The following is a 23,918-nucleotide window of genomic DNA, read 5'->3' on the forward strand; positions in this document are numbered from 1 at the left end:
TGCCAAGTATTGATTATGGAAATATGAACAAATTGTAGTAAGCAGGTGAATCTTGAAAATATGGAATTTGCAAGTAAGATCAACTTTATCTATTCTAGAGATGGGGGATAGTGATAGTCGCAAAACAACGCAAATGTTCTTTTTTTTTTTTTTTTTAAGATTTTATTTATTTGACAGAGACAGACACAGTGAGAGAGGTAACATAAGCAAGGGGAGAGGGAGAAGCAAGCCTCCTGCTGAGCAGGGAGCCCGATGCGGGGCTCGATCCCAAGACCCTGGGATCACAACCTGAGCCGAAGGCAGATCGACTGAGCCACCCAGGGACCCCCATCCATGCAAATGTTCTGAATGCCACTTAACACTCAAAAATGGTTAAAATGACTTCATACTACATATATTTAACCACAATAAAAAAAGCGTAACAGTTGTGTAATTAAGTGATTTTTAATTTGTAGAAACTGGGTTCAGGTGAGGTTTTCTCTTTTTCCGCACAATAACTAAATACTCCACCTCCAGATTGTACTAAAAGCAAGATGAACATCTTTATGCTTTTCAATTATATCTACTACTGGAACAGGAGGCTCTCTTTCACCCTTCTGCTCACTCACTTCCAAAGCTACTACTATTAATTTCCAAATGAAGCAAACTGTTCTGGGTACCAACACTTTTTGGCAATCACTGTAACTGTTCTGAATAAACATTCCATTAATCACTGCCCCCTCTGCCACCAAATTACTACTTGCTGAGTTATAGCAAAGTATCAAAGAACAATATTTGCAATTATCTGAGAAAGGGAATTAAGACACTCCTCTCTTTTCTGGTTATATTATCTGTGTGAGGCTGGATTTTCCTCATAAACTTCAACCAAAACAATATACTGAGAAAACTTAAGTGTAGAAGACGATATGAAAACCCAGCTACCTTCTATTAAGACAGACACTAAAGAGATTTGCAAAAAATTAAAACAATGTCACTCTTTTCAATAATTTGTTTTGTCCAATAGGGGTTTCTTTACATAAAAATGTCATTTAAATATAGTAGGTCTGTTATTTCTTTAAACGAATATAGGTTTAAAATTTTTTAGTGTTAATTTCTAGCATGGCAAGTATCAGTCTGTACAACCCATGTAAACAAAGGCTTTGGGGAGTCCTCAATTTAAAAAAAAAGATTTTATTTATTTGTCAGACAGAGAGAAAGAGAGAGAGAGAGAGAATGTGCGCGCGTGCGCGCGCACCAAGCAGGGAGAGTGCCAGGCAGAGGGAGAAGGAGCCTGATTCGGGTACTCATTCCCCAGGCCCTGGGATCATGACCTGAGCTAAAGGCAGACAGTTAACTGACTGAGCCACCCAAGAATCCCAGGAGTCCTCAATTTTAAAAGTTCAAGGCATTCTGAGACACAGAATTTGGGAACTGCCATTCTAATCAATGCAACCCCGCACAACCACTAAACCTGGTACAATGACCATACAGTGGCATGCAGAACTGCTCGGCATGAAATTCTGAGGGAGAAAAACCAGAGTACAAGATTATGACCAAGGCCTTTACTACCCACTACCCGCCCAGGGAGCTCACAGAAGAAACAGCATTCATGATCCCACAACTGAATACTACATAGACAAATAACCAGAGAATAAGAAAGAGCTGGGAGAGGGGCGCCTGGGTGGCAGCTCAGTTGGTTGGGCATCTGCCTTCAGCTCAGGTCATGGTCTCAGGGTCTTGGGATCAAGTTCTCCATCTGCCTGCTGCTTCCCCTGCTTGTGCACTCTCCCTCTCTCTAACAAACGAATAAATAAAATCTTTAAAAAAAAAAAAAGAAAAGAAAGAGCTGGGGAGAAGGGGGAGGACATACAAATTTAACAGAAAGATGAAATTAAAAACATCACCCAGAAAATAAAATAGAAACACACATGGAGATCAGATTTTTTTAAAAAAATGTCAAGGCTCTTTTCCAAGAGTTCCAGTCTCTGATAAGTAAGAATTATAGAATAAAGATTTTTAGGGCACCTGGGTGGCTTAGTCAGTTAAGCATCTGCCTTTGGCTCAGGTCATGATCTCAGGGTCCTGGGATCAGGCCCCACATCGGGCTCCCTGCTCAGGCGGGAGCCTGCTTCTCCCTCTCCTGCTCCCCCTGTTTGAGCTGTCTCTCTGTCAAATAAATAAATTTTAAAATCTTAAAAAAAAAAAAAAAGATTTTAAAATAACAAAATGAGATAATTCTATAGAATTGAAAGATTAAGAATTTCCAAACCGGAAGGGTCCAATGAGCAATCAAGAATGGATGCAGGGACGCCTGGGTGGCGCAGTTGGTTAAATGACTGCCTCAGGCTCAGGGCGTGATCCTGGAGTCCCGGGATCGAGTCCCACATCAGGCTCCCAGCTCCATGGGGAGTCTGCTTCGCTCTCTGACCTTCTCCTCGCTCATTCTCTCTCTCACTGTCTCTCTCTCTCAAATAAATAAAATAAAATCTTTAAAAAAAAAAAAAAAAAGAAGAAGAATGGATGCAGACCAACTCCCGCTACTTCACTGTGAAATTTCTGAACAGCAAGGATGAATGTGAATAGTCTAAAAAGCTTCTAGAGAAGAAAAAAATACTCACACAATTGAGTCAAATATATTGTATACACCAATCTCTAGAACTACCGATACCGGAAAACTCTTCTGACCTTGATTTTGAGCTTCCCACTTTCTATCACCTCCTCCACCTTTCCTCCACCTGTTTCTAGAACGCCAATAACTGTCTGAAATCATCAGGGTCCATAATCCACTGATCCCACAACCTTCTTATGATTTGTCTTCTCTCCCAAGTTATTTCCTATTCAAATCTTTAGTCCTTCATTGTAATCACTCCCCGAGGTATTCCAAATCAATGTCCTTGCTCTGTTCCCATCCTCTACACTCAGTGTGACAAAAAACCCAACTATCTATAAATGCGACACCTGTGTCTGGGTACCTGACTTTGCTGGAGAGTAATTCCCAGCCTTGCTGCATATTCCCACTTTATATCCGGGATCATCCCCAGCGAAGCCTTAAGGCCACCTGGCAATTCTACTACATTCTTCCAGTCTGTTAACTCTTCTGCTTGCCCAGTTATTACTGTAACTTCTCACATCTCTATTATCTATCTCCCCAATAATCACAGTGTCATCTGAATGATCTTTCCATTTTACTTAAAAAAAAAAAAAAATAGCTGCAACAGGAAGAAAACCTCCCCAAGCTCCCACATCAACACACAGAGCCCTGAGCTACACCTATGCCAGGGCCCTTTACATTTCTCCAGTTTCTATGTAAGAACTCTCCACATTCTCAAGGCCAGCACTTCCACCATGCCCTCTCACCCTTTTAAGTACCTCTCCCACAGCCCCACTTTCCCCCTTTCTGTCAGATTATTCCCATTAACAGATAAACATGTTGGTATTTTGCCCATCCTTTCAAAAACAGCTTGGTTTGACAGGTCTCTGTGTTTACTCTTCAGTATCCTGATTATGGTGGTCGTAACATGAATCTATACATGTGTTACAATTCAGAGAACTGTATGTCAAAGGAAAAAATGATGTGTAACTTTAAAAATAACAAAAACTTGATTAATTTTGATGTCTAAAATGAGGGTGAATATAAAGGGTGCTCTGATACAAGATGTTTTACACATGTTACAGCCTTCCCACATTGTTCATAACAACAAAGGCAAAAATGCCATTCACAGCAGCAACAAAAATTTTAAAATACCTTGGAATGAACTTAAGAATTATGTAAACCATTTACCTACTCTGTAGAATTTATTTGTAACCCCCTTAAAGAAAGAATGATCCAGAGCCTAGAGGAAGAAAATTACAAACCCCCCAAACAAAATTGAGACATATTTCACATCCTAAATAGAAGGACTTGATATCATTAAAATAACAAATTTCTCCCAGATCAGTTTATAAATTCAGTTAATTCCGATCGAAATTAATCTTACCGAATTCCAGTAAGACTATTTTTGGGACATAGTATCTTGACTCTAAGATACACACTAAATGGCAAGAACAGGTATGAAGTTTTTAAAAAATAAGAATAATCTGCAGAGCATTTAACCTACTCTAAAACATACAAATGTAAAATTCAAAGCTGCAGTAATAAAATTACCACCGTATGGGTACAAGACTAAACAAAGAGATCAGAGAAACAAAAAGACATATATGGGAATTTGGTATGTGAAAAAGCAGGTATCTTCACTTGGGGAAAAAGAGAGATGATCCCAGGACAAGTGGTAATCCACATGGGAAAAAAAAGTTTGATCCCTACACTTCATATTAATCTCCCCAAATATATACCAAATGAATGAAACATTCAAACATGAACCATAGGAGTGTTTGAAGAAGATAACCATGTTTTAGATCTTGGGACAAAGTAAACCTTTCTCACCAAGTCATGAAACCCAGACAGATCAGACTGATGCATGAAACACATAATGGGTTTAAATCACTAAGATTTATTTATTTTTTAAAGACTTTTATTTACTTATTTGAGAGAGAGGGAGAAGTGGGAGGGAGAATCTGAAGGAGACTTCTAGCTGAGCACAGAGCCCGAGAGGGAGCTCAATCCCACAACCATGAGATCATGACCTGAGCTGAAACCAAGAGTCAAACACTTAACTGACTGAGCCACCCAGGCATCCCAATCACTAAGATTTGAAAGAGGAAAGAAAAATGGATAAAGGATACAAACGGGAAACTTATTTTAAGAAGCAAATATGAGCCACCTGGGTGGCTCAGTTGGTTAAGCGGCTGCCTTTGGCTCAGGTCATGATCCCGGCGTCCTGGGATCGAGTCCCGCATCGGGCTCCTTGCTTGGCAGGGAGCCTGCTTCTCCCTCTGCCTCTGCCTGCCACTCTGTCTGCCTGTGCTTGCTCTCCCTTCTCTCTCTATGACAAATAAATAAATAAAATCTTTAAAAAAAAAAAAAAAGAAGCAAATATGAATGACAAAAATACATGAAAATATCATCAATCTAGTTATCAAAAGGAAGCAAGTTTTAAAAAGATACAATTTTTTGTCCATCAGATAAGAATTATCTACATAGTATTAGTAAGGGTATAGAAGAATGGATACTTTCATTCAGTATGGTAGGATAATAAAGTACTCTGATATTTTCTCAAAAGCAATTTAGCAGCACCCATTACAATGTCAAATAATCATCCTTTTTGACCCAAGACACCCACTGCTTGGAGTTTATCCTACAGAAACACTCTTAATAAGAGTAGACAGTTATGTTAAGGAGTGTTCACTGCAGATGTTTACAGCAGGAAAAAATCAGAAACCACTCAATGTCCACTGACAGGGGATAAACCATGGCACCAGCACACACTGGAAAGAGAATGTGTCAGATCTATGAGCACTAAGATTCAGACATGGTCAAGTATGTTGCTAAGAAAATGACTATTCTATCCATGAGTCCCTTTGTTAAAATAAACAAAAAGTTGATGTCTGTATAAAAAACTGTGGGAATATACACCAAACTGCTGAAACTGCTGATTTCTTTTTGAGGAGAGAAATCTCAAGGAACTTGTACTTCCTACATAATAAATTTCTGTAATATAGAAATACAATGTTTACATTTTCTATGATTCTGCTTAATATCTACAATAGGGCAAAAACAAAAAAGTAGAGTAAAATGGCTTAGTTAAAAGTTTAGGGAAAAAAAGAACAGAAAAATTTTAAATTAAGCCACTCTGCTAGTCAGATTCCAGATTTCTGGAGAGAGAACCTACTAGATACAAACACAGTGGGCCGAACTGCAGCTAAGGAGAAGGGTAGAGGGTCTGTCTGTCCCATTCCTCTTCCAACCTACCAGCTGCCCATGTAAGGAAACTGGCCAAGTAACCACCTAGAATTGGTGGGGCCTAAACTCAAGAGGTTTTTGCCTTATTTAGGAAAGTTCTGATCAAGGACAGCAAGGAAAGCCCCACCTGCTCATGCTTCTCCTCACTCTAAAGCAACCCAGGTACCTCAACAAGTACTAACCAGGGATTTGTCATTAAAGGTGATCTGAAGCATGAAGTGGCTAACTTTTAAGTGCAGACCCGTGGTTCCCAACCTTCTTCAGCTCCCAGTACACACAGAAAATGAGAATATCCATCAGGCACACTGCAGCAAACAGGCTGCTTACTGATGGAATGACTGGCCCAGGGTCCTGCTCCAGCAGCCCCAGGCATGGTGGGCTGTAAGCATCACTACCACGACACATCTATAACACTGTCTTGGCACACCTATCAGGAGGCTCTGGTACAGGGAAAACATGTCTTCAAAAAGCTTCTTTCTGGAGTACCTGGGTGACTCCATTAAGTGTCTACCTTTGGCTCAGGTCATGATCCCGGGCTCCTGGGATGGAGTCCCACACTGGGTTCCTTGCTCAGCAGAAGTCAGCTTCTCCCTCTGCCTGTTCTGCCTGCCACTTCCCCCTGCTTGAGCTCTCTCTCTCTCTCTCTCTGACAAATAAATAAATAAATAAATGTTTTTTAAAAATTAGGTTCCTTCAAAAGTACCATTATGGGCACCTGGCTCAGTGGGTTGGGCCTCTGCCTTCGGCTCAGGACATGATCTCGGGGTCCTGGGATCGAGTCCCACATCGGGCTCTCTGCTCAGCAGGGAGCCTGCTTCCCCCCAACCCCCTCTGACTGCCTCTTTGCCTACTTGTGATCTCTATCAAATAAATAAATAAAATCTTTTTTAAAAAAGTACCATTACAATCATTCAACATGCATTTATTAAGCACCTACTATGTGCCAAACACTGTGTTAAGTATGGGTATCTGCCCTAAAGCCTGGAGGGGAAAGATTGGGAAATAAGCAATTCCAATATAATATAAAGCATGCTATATTAGGGGAAGTATCAGGATTTTTAACCTGAGTCCCATGCCTGGGAAAAGAGAGTCTGTCAACAACTCCTTCCCAGAAGTGATCCCACACAAAAGGGTGAAGTGTATTTCAAGCAGAGGGAAGAGCAGGCATAAAGATCTAAATGAAAGAAGTCAAAGAAGCAAAACAGGTTCTGTATTGTACACGTAGAACAGGAGGGAGTCAATTTAGTAGTTTTAACCAATGTACTTTTGATAAACTCCGAATGGAGCTGAACAGAAAGCCAACCACAAAAGTCGGGAAAGCATATGCCTTCCTACACAACAACCAATCAAACATAAGCTTTGAGAAAAGTTTATTTGGGAAAATGAGAAACTTCTTTATGATAAAATCTCTAAGAACAGACAACACTATTGATTTGCAAGTACTATGAGCTTATACATGAAGTTCAGAGGAATTTTTACCCTGGTGGCAGAGGTTTACACTGAAAAAGAACAAGACAGTACCCATTTTTTAAGGCAAAAGCTCAAATACTTGATGTAATACTTACTTCATTTAAATAAATGAGAAAGCAAAAGAACTCCCAGATAATTAGTATGTAAGTTTCTTGTTCTTAAAAACAATATTTAATTAGCTTAGAAATGAACTCAAATATATACATTATCTTCCTCTCTCTCTCATATGAAACTAAATAGAGTTGGTGTCATAAAAGAAATTAGGCTTAATATTTACCTCTCTGCCTGTAAGGATGTGTCTTGCCAATTTCACTTTTGCAAAATTCCCCTTGCCGATTGTTTTCAACAGTCTGTAGTTTCCGATGTGAGGTTGTTCATCAGCACAGGAAGCTATAGAGTTTCTACACCGAGCTCCAGAGCGCCCAGTGCGAGAAGAAACTTCTGGCCGCCCATCTCCATGTGACGTGTGCTACAATATAACATACACAAAAATAAGGAAATGAAAGAACACATGGTACTTGCCAAATTTTAAAAGCCCCTAGTTGAAGAAACAAAACATTACTGCTTTATTTTTAATCTTAATGCATCTAGCACTTTAAAGGAATTTGCCCAACATGATCTAAATCTATGAGGAAAACAAGCAAATGCTGAGAAGAAAAATATCAAGGGTTGAAGTGGGTGATCAGAAGGAAATGAGATATTTTCTGTATGTGCCTGCAACATAAAATAGGAGTAACAAGACTGCATTACATCAGAAAGAATGTAACCTGTCCATCAGCTATTAAGTGCACTTGTACATATGATCCCTCACCAGAGGAGGAGATTTTTGTGATTTATTCAAGGCCATGTCACTATTTAGTGAAAGATCCAAAGAGAATCTGTATTCCCAATTTCTTTCTACACTATGCTGCTAACAGTAATTCAAAATAATGTGTTTCAAGCAGCAGCCAGATTAGACAGCACAGACAATTAACTTCTCTGACAGAGGCTGTAGCAACTTTTTTTCTGGACAGGTCCCCTGAGGCAAGGGAAACAAATGCAAAAATAAATAACTGGGACTACATTAAAATATAAAACTTCTGGGCGCCTGGGTGGCTCAGTGGGTTAAGCTGCTGCCTTCGGCTCAGGTCATGATCTCAGGGTCCTGGGATTGAGTCCCACATCGGGCTCTCTGCTCGGCGGGGAGCCTGCTTCCTCCTCTCTCTCTCTCTGCCTACTTGTGATCTCTCTCTGTCAAATAAATAAATAAAATCTTTAAAAATATATATATAAAACTTCTGCACAGCAAAGGAAACAATCAATAGAACTAAAAGGCAACCTAGAGAGGGGTGCCTGGGTGGCTCAGTGGGTTAAGCCTCTGCCTTCGGCTCAGGTCATGATCCCAGAGTCCTGGGATCGAGCCCCACATCGGGCTCTCTGCTTAGTGGGGAGCCTGCAACCTCCTCTCTCTCGGCCTGCCTCTCTGCCTACTTGTGATTTCTCTCTCTGTCAAATAAATAAATAAAATCTTAAAAAATAAAATAAAATAAGGCAACCTACAGAATGGGAAAAGATATCTGCAAATGATGTATTTGTTAAAGAGTTAGTATTCAAAATATATAAAGAACTTATCAAATTCAACACCCAAAACCCAAATAATCCAGTTTTTTAAAAATGCGAAGATATGAACAGATATTTCTCAAAATATATATAGATGGCCAACAGACACATAAAAAGCAGCTCATTATGACTCATCATCAGTGAAATTCAAATTAAAACTACAATGTGATATCACCTCACACCTGTCAGAAGGCTAAAATCAACAACACAAGAAACAACAGGTGTTGGTAAGGACATGGAGAAAGGCGAACCCTCGTGCACTGCTGGTGGGAATGCACACTGGTGCAGCCACTCTGGATAACAGTACGGACGTTCCTCAAAAAGTTAAAAATAGAGCTACCCTATGACCCAGCAATCACACTACTGGGTATTTACACTCAAAAAACAAACACTACTTCAAAGGGGTACATGCATCCCTATTATATAGCAGCATTATTTACAATAGCCAAGATGTGGAAACAGCCCGATGTCCACAGACTGATGAATGGATAAAGAAGATACAGGGGTACCTGGGCAGCTCAGTCCATTGAGCTCAGGTCATGATCTCAGAGTCCTGGGATTGAGCCCCATGTCAGGCTCCCTGCTCACAGGGATTCACTTTTCCCTCTTCCTTTGCCCCACCCCCCACTGCTCTCAAATAAACCTAAAAAAAAAAAAAAAAAAAGGAGATACACGCACACACATATACACACAATGAAATACTATTCACCCATAAAAAAGAATGAATTTCCTATTTGCAACAACATGGATGGACCTAGAGGGCATAAATGCAAAGCAAAGTCAGTCAGTCAGAGAAAGACAGACACCATATGATTTCACTCATATGTGGAATTTAAGGAACAAAACAGATGTGTAAAGGGTGGGGGGAAGAGAGAGAGTGAGACAAACCAAAGAACAGACTCTTAACTATAGAGAACTGATGGTTATTGGGGGGGAGGTGGGTGAGGGAATGGGGGAAAGAGGTGATGGGATTAGGGAGCACGCTTGGTTCAATGAGCACCAGGTCATGTATGGAGTTGTTGAGTCACTGTATCATACACCTTTAACTAATATAACACCATACATTAACTGGAATTAAAATAAAAACTTTAGGGGTGCCTGGGTGGCTCAGTGGGTTAGAGCCTTTGTCTTCAGCTTGGGTCACGATCCCAGGGTCCTGGGATTGAGCCCTGCGTCGGGTTCTGTGCTTGGCGGGGAGCTTGTCTCCCCGCCGCCCCCCGCCCCGCCCCGCCCCGTTTGCCTCTCTGCCTACTGGTGATCTCTGTCAAACAGATAAATAAAATCTGGGGGGCGCCTGGGTGGCTCAGTGGATTAAAGCCTCTGCCTTTGGCTCAGGTCATGATTCCAGGGTCCTGGGATCGAGCACTGCATCGGGCTCTCTCCTTGGTGCGAAGCCTGCTTCCTCCTCTCTCTCTCTCTCCACCTGCCTCTCTGCCTAGTTGTGATCTCTCTCTGTTGAATAAATAAATAAAATCTTAAAATAAATAAATAAACAAAATTTTTAAGAACAAATAAAAATAAAAACCTAAAAAAAACCCCAGCTAGACTATGTGGTCCTTGATAAATGTTAAATGAATACTCAACAAGCTCCATAAAAGTAGAACAAAGCATACATACCTCTAACCATATTAAATAGAAAGGTACTAGAATTACAAACACCCACTGTGTACAATTCTGCGTGCATAAACATCCAGCTGCTTCGAGCTTCCTTTTGCCCCACATGAAGGATGCTGTGGCCCACTGCCTGCCTCTAGGGCACTGCTTTCTCTCCCAGCACTCATACGTACACAGGAAATCTTCATTCTTTTCTCTTTTCTTTTTATGCAGGAAAATGTCCCTTCTTTCTCCTGGTTCTCTCACTACTAGATCAAAACAAGCCTGAATCTAGCTGACAAACCTAAGAAACTATGTTGTAACACACATATCAAGGAAAAAGGAAAAACAAGTGTTCTAAAGTAAAAGCTTAAGCATTTGTGCAACTAGCTTCTGAAGTCTTCAAAGATGTTTTTCAGAATTTCCCTGTTAAACTCCATCTACTTCCTCATATCCTCTAATTAACTATTTCTCCCTCATGTACCAGGTTTTAGGATAGGTTCGCTTCTGTTTTATTTAATTATCATATAATACTGCATGCACACAATTTTTTTGTTTTTATTGTAAATGTATTATTTAAAGTAAAATAGGCTTTTATAAACCAGCTACAGATGTAAGTCATTTGTAATACTGTTCCTATAACAAAAAGGATTCTAATTTCCAAATAAGAACTTTGGAGAAATAGCCTATTTATAAATGGGCGCCTGGGTGGCTCAGTGGGTTAAGCCGCTGCCTTCGGCTCGGGTCATGATCTCGGGGTCCTGGGATCGAGTCCCACATCGGGCTCTCTGCTCGGCGGGGAGCCTGCTTCCTCCTCTCTCTCTCTGCCTGCCTCTCTGCCTATTTGTGATCTCTCTCTGTCAAATTAATAAATAAAATCTTAAAAAAAAAAAAAGAGGATCTGTTTATCAAAGAAATAAAACTAAAACAGCAACTAAGTTATAAGAGGAGAGCTTCACACAAAACAGGTACACTCGTAAACAAAACGTGCTGCTGGGGCGCCTGGGTGGCTCAGTGGATTAAAGCCTCTGCCTTCGGCTCAGGTCATGATCCCAGGGTCCTGGGATCGAGCCCCACATCGGACTCTCTGCTCAGCAGGGAGCCTGCTTCCCCTTCTCTCTCTGCCTGCCTCTCTGCCTATTTGTGATCTCTGTCAAATAAATAAATAAAATCTTTTTTTAAAAAAAGTGCTGCTGTCATGCAATTTTGTATATCAAATAGAGTATGGTTTATTTATTTATTTAAAAATATTTTATTTACTTGACAGAGAGACACAGCGAGAGAGGGAACACAAGCAGGGGGAGTGAGAGAGGAAGAAGCATGAGAGGGAGAAGCAGGCTCCCAAATAAGCAGGGAGCCCAACACAAGGTTCAGTTCCAGGAACCACAACCTGAACCGAAGGCAGCTGCTGAACTGACTGAGTCACCCAGGCACCCCAGATTTTATGCATGTATGTGCCAGTCTTTGTTTTGGGTACTGGAAACACAGCAGTGCATAAAACAAAAAACCTGTTCCCATGAGCTACGTGTCAAGTGGTTTTACTATCTACACAATGAAAATACAGTCATTAAAATTATACTACTATCTGGGTGCCTGGATGGCTCAGTTGGTTGAGCATCTGCCTTTGGCTCAGGTCATGATCCCACAGGATCAAGTCCCACATCAGTTTCCCTGCTCCAAGGGGAGCCTCTTCTGCCTCTCTGTCCCTCATGAATAAATAAATTTTTAAAAAATTATACTACTATCCAAAATTTGGGTTAAAAATCTTTTGTAATGTAAAAATTATTTTCTAATTTAAATGTTTTATAAATCCAGCTTTTCATGCATTATTTTCTAGAATGAGGCACAGTTAAATGGACAAAATATTAACACGTGCAAATCAACTGTCTTCTATTGCACGTAAAATACAAGTATTAACAGAATCTTAAAATGCACAGGCGTCCAAAGTTTATACCTTTGCTTACTCTTACTTCCCAACCTACTTATGATAAAAGAGTACCTCTTTAGCATCCACTACATGTAACCTTCAGGAGGACAAGGATTTTTGTCTGTTTTGTTCATTATCAAATACTCCCAGAACTTGGGAGCAGTATCTGGCACAGAGCAGCTGTGCAACACATTGTTTCTGAATGAATGGGAAAAGAATCCCATGTTCTCTGTGATCTAATCTGTTCCTTTCAGGCTACAGCATCCACTACTCTGTAGCATGGTCCTGGTCCCTCAGTTTGAGTGCCCTTTCTTCTCTTCAAACCTAAGAAAACCCTACTCATTCCTTTATCTTTGGATCATTTGTTACTGTCTTTGTGAAGCTTTCCATGACTCTTCCTGCAACCCATTACATTTTTTTTTTCTTTTCCTTTGGGCTCTGGAGATACTTTGTATTTATCTATATTATGCTACTTTTTGTAGACAACTATTATCCACCATATTGACTCTTTAGCTTCTGGGTTTGTGGAGGAGTCCACTGACTTCACAAAGGAACTCACACCAGCTTCCCTCATTTGAGTTGGCACAGCCATGTGCCTAAGTGTAGCCAATGGGATGTAAGTGAAAGTGACATGGCATTCCCATGCAGAAGCACTTAACTGCTCGTGCTTGACTCCAACCATTTTCTGCTCTCCTGAATCCTGAGCATTGCCCAAAGGCAGAAGGAAGGGCACAAGACCAAACTGGCCTGGGCAGGGAGCTCAATCTTCATGGAGCCAGTGAGCCCTCTGGCAAACTGTGTAAACAAAGGTTTTTACTGTGTTAATCCACTAGAATTTGGATTGTGTATGTTATCACAGTATAACTTAACCTAAACTAATATACTCATTTATACTAAACTAATATACTCATGCAAATAAACAATCATAACACAAACCAAAAAAGAAACTTCTATTTCCCCCATTAGCTTATAAACTCAGACAACAGATTGAAATATACAATGCTTGTTAAATTATAAGAGAGTTAAACTTAGTATATTTAGTTTGATGTTTCCTTAACATAAAGTCCTTAAATTAAAAAATCTAATGGTGCCTGGCTGGTTCAGTTGGTAAAGCATGGGACTTTTTTTTTTAAGATTTTATTTATTCATTTGACAGAGATCACAAGTAAGCAGAGAAGCAGGCAGAGAGAGGAGGAAACAGGCTTCCTGCTGAGCAGAGAGCCTGATGTGAGGCTCGATCCCAGGACCCTCGGATCAGGACCCTGGGATCACAACCCGAGCTGAAGGCAGAGGCTTTAACCTACTGAGCCACTCAGGTGCCCAGAACGGGACTCTTGATCTCGGGGTTGTGAGTTAGAGCGCCATGTTGGGTATACAGAATACAAATCTTTTTTTTTTTTAAGATTTTGTTTATTCATTTGAGAGAGAGAGCACAAAAAGGGCAACAGCGGAGGTAGAGAGAGAAGGAGGCTCTCTGCTGAGCAGGGAGCCCAATGCAGGGCTTAATCTCAGGACCCTGAGATCATGATCTGAGCCAAAGGCAGACACTTCACTGACTGAACCACCCAGGTGCCCCCAAAATCTTTTTTTAAAAAAGATTTTATTATTTGAGGGACACCTGGGTGGCTCAGTCAGTAAAGCTACTGCCTTCGGCTCAGGTCATGATCCCAGGGTCCTGGGATCAAGTCCCTCATCGGGTTCCTTGCTCGGCGGGGAGCCTGCTTCTCTCTCCACCTCTGACTGCCACTCTGCCTGCATGCTCTCTATCTCTCTGACAAATAATTAAATAAATAAAATCTTGACGGAAAAAAAAAAGATTTTTATTACTTGAGACAGACAGCAAGAGAGAGTGAGAGAGTAGAAGCACAGGGAAAGGTAGAGGGGCAGCAGGGAGCCTCAAGTAGGGCTCCATCCTGGACTCCGGCATCCTGACCTGAGCTGAAGGCAGACACTTAACCAACTGAGTACCCAGGTACTCCTTAAAAATGAAATCTTAACAAAAAGAATTCTAATGTGTTTAACTTAAAAAAAATTCTCTCTCAGAAAAAAAAAAAATTCTCTCAAAACAGAAGCAATGTATTCATCAGGGATATTGGCCTATGGTCTTCTAGTAGGGTCCTTTTCTAGTTAAAACTGATTTCTTAAGCAGCCTTCTCAAATTTCAAGTTGGTGCTTTCAGGAAGGTAGAAAGGCAAACCTGGAATCATATTTATTATGTTAAAAAAATTAAAGATAATTTCTGGGGGTATATGTGTGTCTAAGGTATATTCTCATTTGTGTCTTCCAGTTACATAATTATTTAAATTTGATGGCTCTTATACATGGACCCATTTTTAAGTAACAGGTACAACATAAAATGGAATGCATTCCCCATTCATTTCTTATTGCTTCTTACATTAGTTTGATATGGCCCTGTAACAGTTAGTAGTGCTTCTACTTGGCCTTCATTTTATTCTTTCCATGCTTCTATCAGTGATCCTAAAGAAAAAAAAGTTTCTAATCTTATAGCACTCAGTATGGATACTAATCATTTTAACAAATAATTCTAAATTCTTGTACTATTAGCCAATTAGTTCATGCACAGGCTTTTTTTTTTTCCTTCTCACTAAGGAGCCAGCCAGTAAACAACGTGAGGACCAAAAAAAAAGGTTACAGAATTCTTCATTTTTCCTATTACAATATTGTATGGCAGCACTAAGCATGTAATTGGTACTCAAAGCTGTTAAATTTAGTTCTTAAAGATTGAGGGAGTCCTGAAACCTCTCTCCCATGGATTTGAGCTTATATCACTTCAGCCACCATGAAAATGAGATTACGGCCACTGCTACTGAAAATAATCAAAAGCAAGCCAAGGACAGGAAATTATTAACAAATTCATAAAGTGTCCATTTTCAAACTAAAAACCCTAATGCAAAAACATTTAATTTTCCAGGTGATATATTAGAGAATGGAGCAAACAATATAGCTACCTACTCAGTATTAAATTCTCCCTTCTTCATTACCAAGAGAACCTGAATGTGTTTGGCAAGGCTACAAGGCCAGTTAAATACTTATCTCCTCAAACTTCTCTGCAGTTAGATGTACCGTATGGCTTGGTTCTGGCCAGTTCTCATAATGAAGGCCATGGGAGGGGGGGGTGGTTCTGGGAAAATCTTTTGTTTCTCATAAAGGGGAACAGATACACTAGTACGGTCCCTTCCTCCTTTATCGTACCTTCAAAATACAACCATAACTGAAGATGGAGAAGTTATCCTGCAGCCATAAGGTCTCAAACATGAAAGAAAAGACAAAAGTTTTTTTAAAAAAACCACCAATTCCAGGAGCGCCTGGGTGGCTCAGTTGTTAAGCGTCTGCCTTCTCATGATCCCAGGGTCCTGGGATCAAGCCCGCATGGGGCTCCCTGCTCCAAGGGAGGCCTGCTTCTCCCTCTCCCACTCTCCCTGCTTGTGTTCCCTCTCTCACGGTCTCTCTCTCTCTGTCAAATAAAATCTTAAAAAAGAAAAGAAAAGAAAAAAATAAAAACCACCAACTCCAATATTATTGTACTACTGAACCAAAGCTAGAAGCTCCCTAGATGTCTTTTTTGAGAAAAGCAAACCCCTATTTGGTTAAGCCATTATGTTTGGGTTTTTTACTTTCAGCCGAAGTATTACTATCTATCAATGCTAATGTAAGAAGCAATAAGAAAAATGAATGGGGAACGCATTCCATTTTATGTTATATATATTAGTTTTTCTCTAAAAAAAAGTCCGTATGTAAGAGTCATCAAATATAAATCACACAACCAAAAGATACAAATGAGAATATACCTAAGGTACACACCAAGTTTTATTTTTAATTTACCATAATAAATACGGTTCCAGGCTTTTCCTTGTGTCTATCTGGGAAACCATCAACCTGAAACTTGAGAAGCCGACTTAAATCAGGTTTAAGCAGAAAATGACACTACTAAAACAAAAACAAAAACAAGAGGCCAAATCCCTGATGAATATGATGCAAAAATTCTCCATTCTCAATACTAGCACACTGAATTCAGCAGCAAAGTGAAAGGACCATTTACCATGATAAAGAGGGATTTAACCCTGGGATGTAAGGATAATTTGGCATATCAATCAATGTGATATACCACATTAACAGTAAAAGAAAATAATTGCATGATCATCTTGATAGACACAGAAAAGGCATCCAACAAAATCCCAGACTTAAAAGTCAACATCCATTTATGGTGATAACTCTTGACAAATTAGGCAATGAAAGAACATATCTTGACATAAAAAGTCTATATACGTGAGAACTACAGCTAACATAATAAATGGTGAAAGGATAAAAAGCTTTTCCTTTAAGATCAGGACAAGACAAGGGCACCCACTGTCAAAACTCCTATTCAACATAGTACCAGAAGTCCTAATGGGAACAATTAGGCCAAGAAAAAAAAACAAAAGGTATCAGAATTGGAAAAGAATGGGGCACCTGGGTGGCTCAGTGGGTTAAAGCCTCTGCCTTCGGCTCAGGTCATGATCCCAGGGTCCTGGGATGGAGCCCCGCATCAGGCTCTCTGCTCAGCAGGGAGCCTGCTTCCTCCTCTCTCTCTCTGCCTGCCTCTCTGCCTACTTGTGATCTCGCTCTGTCAAATAAATAAATAAAATCTTTAAAAAAAAAAAAAGATTAAAAAAAAAAAGAATTGGAAAAGAAGTAAAATAGTCTCTATTTGCAAAAGATGATTTTATAGGGGTGCTGGAGGGCTAAACTGGTAGAGCACATGACTCTTAATCTCAGGAGTAAATTGTAAATTCAAGCCCCACACTGGGTGGAGAGATTACTTTAAAAACAAAATCTTGAAGAAAAAAAAAGACATGATCTTTTATCTTTTATTTTTTTACCGTAGTAAATATGGTTCCAGTCTTGGCCTTGTATCTATCTGGCAAAGCACAAGATACAGAAAACCCTAAAGACTCAACCAAAAAACTGTTGGGATATAATCAATATTCAGATAATCAATGAATTTGGTGAAGCTGCAAGATAGAGAATTGAATAAAAAAAAGCAGTAGTGTTTCTATAAACTAACACTAAGATTTTTTATTTTCAAAGATTTTTTTTTTTAAGATTTTATGTATTTATCTGACAGAGAGAAATCACAAGTAGATGGAGAGGCAGGCAGAGAGAGAGAGGGAAGCAGGCTCCCTGCTGAGCAGAGAGCCTGATGCGGGACTTGATCCCAGGACCCTGAGATCATGACCTGAGCCGAAGGCAGCGGCTTAACCCACTGAGCCACCCAGGCGCCCCTATTTTCAAAGATTTTTATTTATTTATTTGTCAGAGAGAGAGAGAGAGCATAAGCAGGGGGAGCAGCCGGCAGAGGGAGACACAGGATTCCCGCTGAGCAAGGAGCCTGACGAGGACTCAATCCCAGGACCCTAGGATCATGACCAGAGCCAAAGTCAGATGCTTAATCAACTGAGACACCCAGGCATCCCTAATAATGAGATCTTTAAAAAGTTATTTAATTATAAGTCACAAACAAGGGAGGGGCAGAGGGAGAGAGAGAACCTCAAGCTGATTCAGTGCTGAGCCTGAAGCCCAATGTAGGGCTTGATCTAATGACCCTCAGATCAGGAGTTAAGCCAGAATCAAGAGCCTGCCGCTTAACCAACTGAACCACTCAGGTAACCCCACTAACAATGAGATTTCTGAAAAGAAAGAAATCGATCCCATTTACAACAGCATCAAAAAGAACAAAATACTTCGGAATAAATTTAGGATATGAAAGATCTCCATACTGAAAACTATAAGACACCAAAGAAAGAAACTGAAGACAACACAAATATCCTGTGTTCATGTGTTGGAAGAATTAATACTGGTAAATGTCAGTACTACTAATAGCCATCTGTAGGGGCACCTGGGTGGCTCAGTGGGTTAAGCCTCTGCCTTCAGCTCAGGTCGTGGTCTCAGGGTCCTGGGATCAAGCCCTGCGCCAGACTCTCTGCTCAGCGGGGGGCCTGCTTCCCCCTCTCTCTCTGCCTGCCTCTCTGCTACTTGTGATCTCTCTAACAAATAAATAAATAAAATCTTAAAAAAAAAAAAAGAAAACAAATAAAGGCTACTAGAAAAGGAGATCATACTTAAGATTACCAGAAGTTATAGGGAAGGGAAGGGAGAATTGGAGGAAGATGGTCAAAGGGTACAAACTTCCAGTTATACAGTAAATTAAGGGATGTAATGTACACCTGGTTATTACTGCTAACACTGCTGTATGATACATAGAAAAGTCATTAAAAGTGTAAATCCTAAGAATTCTCATTAAAAGGAGAATTTTTCCCCTTCATTAATTTCTTCTTTCTTTTCACTGCATTTATTTTTTTTAATTAATTATTTATTTATTTGACACAGAGAGAGAGAGAGATCACAATCAGGCAGAGAGGCAGGCAGAGAGAGTGGGGAAGCAGTCTCCCTGCAGAGCAGAGAGCCCGATGTGGGGCTCGATCCCAGAACCCCGAGATCATGACCTGAGCTGAAGGCAGAGGCTTAACCCACTGAGCCACCCAGGCACCCCTTTTGTATTTAAATAAGACAGATGTTAGCTGAATGTACTGCGAGTCATTTCACAATGTGCATAAATTGAACCATTCTGCTGTATGCCTTAAACTTATACGGTGATCTACATCAATTACTTCTCAATAAAACTGGGGGGAAAAATCAGGTTTGAGAGTTTAAAACAACAACCTTACACTGTTTCAACTCCTCCTGAATAGAGCTTGGTCCCTTTTGTAAAACACAAGACATGTACCCACACATCCTTTCTAATCCCTAAAAAAACAAGCTACCTCCATAACACAGGGCAGGTTTTTCAAATGTAAAAAAAAAAAAAAAAAAATCTACAAAGCTAAATTGTGACAATAAAGGGCTGTCCCCCAAGTATTTTGTACTTTAGAGATACTTAGAAAATCAAATTCCATTTTGAAAGCAGTGGGGTGATTATTTCATTCACTACAGAAAAAAATATTTGATAAGATTAAACAATTTGTGATTTAAGAAACTTTCAGCAGACAAGAAACAGAATGGAACTTCCTTAATTTGACAAAAACCATGGACCAATGCGACTGGGTGGCTCAGTTGATTAAATGTCTGCCTTCACCTCAGGTCATAATCCGACGATCCTGGGACCAAAAGGCAGGAGGTATGTCTCTCCCTCCTTCCCACTCATTCTCTCAATCTCCCTCTCTCCAATAAATAAAATCTTAAAAAAAAAAAATCATGGACCAAAACCCTTAAGTAAATACTACACTACGTGGAGATACTTAAGAATCCTTTGTTTAAAATTAGAAACAAGACAAAGCTGCCTATTATCACTGATACTATTTAACATAATACTAAAGGTCATGGCCAGTACTTTAAGGAAAGAAAAAAGTTGCAAGATGTGAGAATCAGAAGGAAAGAGATAAAATTGTCATTGCTATAGATAAGATGATTTACCTACAAACCAACAGAATCAGAAATACCACTAGAACTTGTGAAAGAGTCTGGTAAGATACAAGATCAACCTACAATGATATTTCTTTACACTTGTAGTAACCTGCCACAACATTTAGCAAAAAATAACCATCCATCATATCAATAAGAAGTATAAAACAGGTAGAAACTACCTTAATCAAGTATCAAGCTCTCTGGAGAAAGCTTTAAATTTTTAATAAAAGACATAAAGATACTCAATAATGGAAATTCCATGCCCTCGCATACTAAAAGTTTTATCCAAATTAATCCACAGGTTCAATGCAATTTCAATTAAAATTTCCAGTTAGTAGTTTCCAAATCAATTTTTTTTTAAGTTTTTGTGTAATTTTAATCTTACTCTGAAGTTTACGTGGATGAATAATTGCCAGGTAAGTCTTTTTTTTTTTTTTTTTAAGATTTTATTTATTTATTTGACAGACAGAGATCACAAGTAGACAGAGAGGCAGGCAGAGAGAGAGAGAGAGGAGGAAGCAGGCTCCCTGCTGAGCAGAGAGCCTGATGTGGGACTCAATCCCGGGACCCCGAGATCATGACCTGAGCCGAAGGCAGCGGCTTAACCCACTGAGCCACCCAGGTGCCCCGCCAGGTCAGTCTTGATGAAAGAGATTAAAAAATAAAAGGCTCAGAAACAAAAAGTGATCAAGGTTAGTTAGCATAAGCATAACAAAACATATTTCTATTATGTACTCTCTAACAGCATTGCACTGAGAGAGACATGACATCTTTTCTGAACGTTCTTGCCAAAAATATATAATCTTAATCTAATTGTGAGAGAACATCAGACAAACTTAAATTGAGAGACATTCCACAAAACAACTGACCAGTACTTGTCAAAACTGTCAAGTGCAGGAGTGCCTGGGTGGCACGGTCAGTTAAGTGACAGACTGGTGATATCAGGTCAGGTTGTGATCTCACAGTCATGAGACTGAGCCCCACAGCAGGATCCGCACTCAGCGGGGAGTCTGCTTGGGATTCTCTCCCTCTCCCTCTGTCCCTTCCTCCACTGGTGTGTGGGTACTCTCTCTCTTTAAAAAAAAAAACTGTCAAGAGCATAAAAGATAAAGACAGAGGAATCATTACAAATTGGAGAAGACTAAGGAGACACAACAACTAAATGTAATGTGGGATCTCTGACTGGATCCTAGAAAAGAAAAAGAACCCTGAAGAAAAACTAGTGAAAATTCAAATAAATTCTGTAATCATCATCATTAACACTGTCAAACCAGTATCAATTTTCTGGCTTTCACAACTGAATCATGGTTATGTAGGTGTTAACATTAGGGGAATCTGGGTGAAAGGCATAAATGAACTCTGTACTACTTTGGCAATTTTTTTTTAAAAGATTTTATTTATTTATCGGGGGGGGGAGAGAGCGAGCACAGGCAGACAGAATGGCAGGCAGAGGCAGAGGGAGAAGCAGGCTCCCTGCCAAGCAAGGAGCCCGATGTGGGACTCGATCCCAGGACGCTGGGATCATGACCTGAGCAGAAGTCAGCTGCTTAACCAACTGAGCCACCCCGGAGTCCCTACTTTGGCAATTTTTATCTAAGTTTACAACTATTTCAAAATAAAAAGTTCAATAGAGAAGATATATATACAGATAGTGAAATAAGTCAAAGACAAATACTATATGGTCTCATATGATAGACTACAAAGCCACAGTCATGAAAAAGAACAGAAGAGCTGTGGGGTATGGGCACAATGGATAAACAGCCCTATGCACCACAATACAAAACTAAGATATAAGTATGTAGGAATATAAGACACAATAAAAAGAGACCTATAAACCAGTGGGAAAACCTGTTCACACATAAGCCTATGAAGAAAAATAAAACTAGATCCCTACCTGAGACCATATGCAAAGGCACGCTTGGTCTAGAGGGATTAAAAATATACACATGAAAGGTAAAATGATAAAAGGTTAAGAAATGAAATAAAAAAGAATATTCTGGTGATCCGGGTATTTGAGTATAGCTTCAAATCAAAAGCACAAAAACAAGGCAAAAGTTTATGTTGGTAACACCAAAATTAAGGATTTGTTCAATGAAGGGCATTACAGAAAGATGACAGAAGGCGACTGGGTGGCTCAGTGGGTTAAGCCTCTGCCTTTGGCTCAGGTCATGATCTCAGGGTCCTGAGACTGGACACCATGTAAGGCTTCCCTGCTCAGTGGGGAGTCTGCTTCTCCCTCTAGCTCTGCCCCTGCCCCTATTCATGCTCGTTCGCTCTCTCTCTCAAATAAAATATCTTAAAAAAAAAAAAACACCTAAAAAATAAATAAAACCTATATCAGAGTAACATCTAGGAAATGAAGGAATACCTAAGAATCAATAAGAAAAAGACAACCCAAGAGAAAAATGGACAGAGGAGAAAGAGCAATTACAGAACACTCCAAAAGCCAAGGAATATATGGAGCTATAAGAAATATACAGAAATACAAGTTAACAATGAGCTATCGCATTACACGTAACAGGCTTACAAAAAATTAAAACTGGATAATGCTAAATGATGCCAGGAACCAGGGACACTCTGCACTACTCACAGGAGTGTGGACTGATGTAGCCATCCAAAAGGGCAACTTCTGGCCCTATCTATATTTTCTGTGACAGAGCAAGTCCATTTCTAGCTATACATCCCAAGAAATTCCCACACAGCTCTGTAACAGACACACATGCAGATACTTACTATAGCATTTTTGTGGCTGCAGGAGGTGGAATGTCTAACCCTGGCGAGCAGACATGTCAAGTATGGTAGACAGATGCACACTACGGAGTGTGCTAGCCAGTGGTCAGAAAAGATCAGATGCATGGATGAGACATATGCAGTATTTACATGAAGGGCCAATGTACACTTTGTAAGGGCACATACATATACACACATTACAATGGCAGGCGAGAATTCTACCACTGAACCACCAATGCATACACACATTACAATGTATTAAACAAAGAACAGTCACTCTTGGGAGGGATATGGGAAACATATATGGGAATTAAGAAAAGTAAATAAAACAAGAGAAGGAGCTCACACTGACCAAAGATAATGTGACTTTCTGCAGCTGAATTTACAAGAAGTTTCTAAGAATATGAAAAACAGAAATGATGAACTATTATTGCTCATATCCATAAATTCAGTGAAATTGGTCTCACTTTGAATAAACTACTATTACTCGTGAAACAGGTAAATTATCATAATAATGAAATGGACTGAAAAATAATTTACTCAGAAGGATTGTAAGGCAAAATAGATTGTGGCTAAAGAAAACTTTCACTCAGTAGCTTTTGACCAGTTAACTACAGGCTAAGCAACTAAGTGCCAGGCACTACAAAGTGATGAAATAGAGCATGGTGCCAAAGCTTTCAGGCACTCCTAACCCAGCTGAAGAGCTAACCTGGAGCACAGTAACTAAAACAAACGGCAATCCCTAGCTGGCAACTTACCTCTATGCTCATAGCTAGGCAGTCCTTTCTGCCTTGTTCCCCTTTCTATCCCCAACCCTTAGCTTAGTTAATCCCTATCCTAAAGTACTAGACTGTGATGTCCCTCTGCAGTCTCAGAACACAGGACCTGGCAACCACCAGGTGTGAGATCTCTGGGTAAACAAATAGCCAAGCAGAATTGTCTGGTTGGGTATTAAGGTTATACAGTTGAGCAGTTAGAAATAAAGCTAGAAAGGAATATCAAGAACTTGGAATGCTAAACCAAAGACTTTAGATTATCTAGTTATTTAGAATAACACTACAGAAACTGTCTTAAGAGGGAATTAACATCCACAGAATGCCCATGAAGTGGTGTGGACTGGGCCAAGCACGTTATCGGCGTTATTTTCTTCAATCACAACAACTCCGAGTAGATGGTATTATTCCCTTGGATTAAAAAAAAAAAAAAACAAAAAACTACACATGTAAATGTGCAACATGGTGATTTTAGATAATAATACTGTATTGTATGTTTGCAAGTTGCTAAGAGAGTAGATCTTAAAATTCTCATCACAAGAAAAAA

The 23,918-nt window shown here is 39.8% G+C and overlaps 1 protein-coding gene across 6 annotated transcripts in view; it reads right to left on the reverse strand.

The window, feature by feature from the left end:
• The window catches only part of MARK3 (microtubule affinity regulating kinase 3), a 121,404-nt gene that overhangs the window by 84,231 nt on the left and 13,255 nt on the right, over positions 1 to 23,918 (reverse strand). For all 6 annotated transcript variants that reach the window (XM_044230622.1, XM_044230620.1, XM_044230621.1 and 3 more), the window contains exon 2: positions 7,566 to 7,757. In XM_044230622.1, the coding sequence (XP_044086557.1) occupies positions 7,566 to 7,757 (192 nt within the window). The remainder of the gene's footprint in view (positions 1 to 7,565; positions 7,758 to 23,918) is intronic.

Source organism: Neovison vison, chromosome 13 (assembly GCF_020171115.1).
Source record: "Neovison vison isolate M4711 chromosome 13, ASM_NN_V1, whole genome shotgun sequence".
Taxonomy (NCBI): Eukaryota; Metazoa; Chordata; class Mammalia; order Carnivora; family Mustelidae; genus Neogale; species Neogale vison.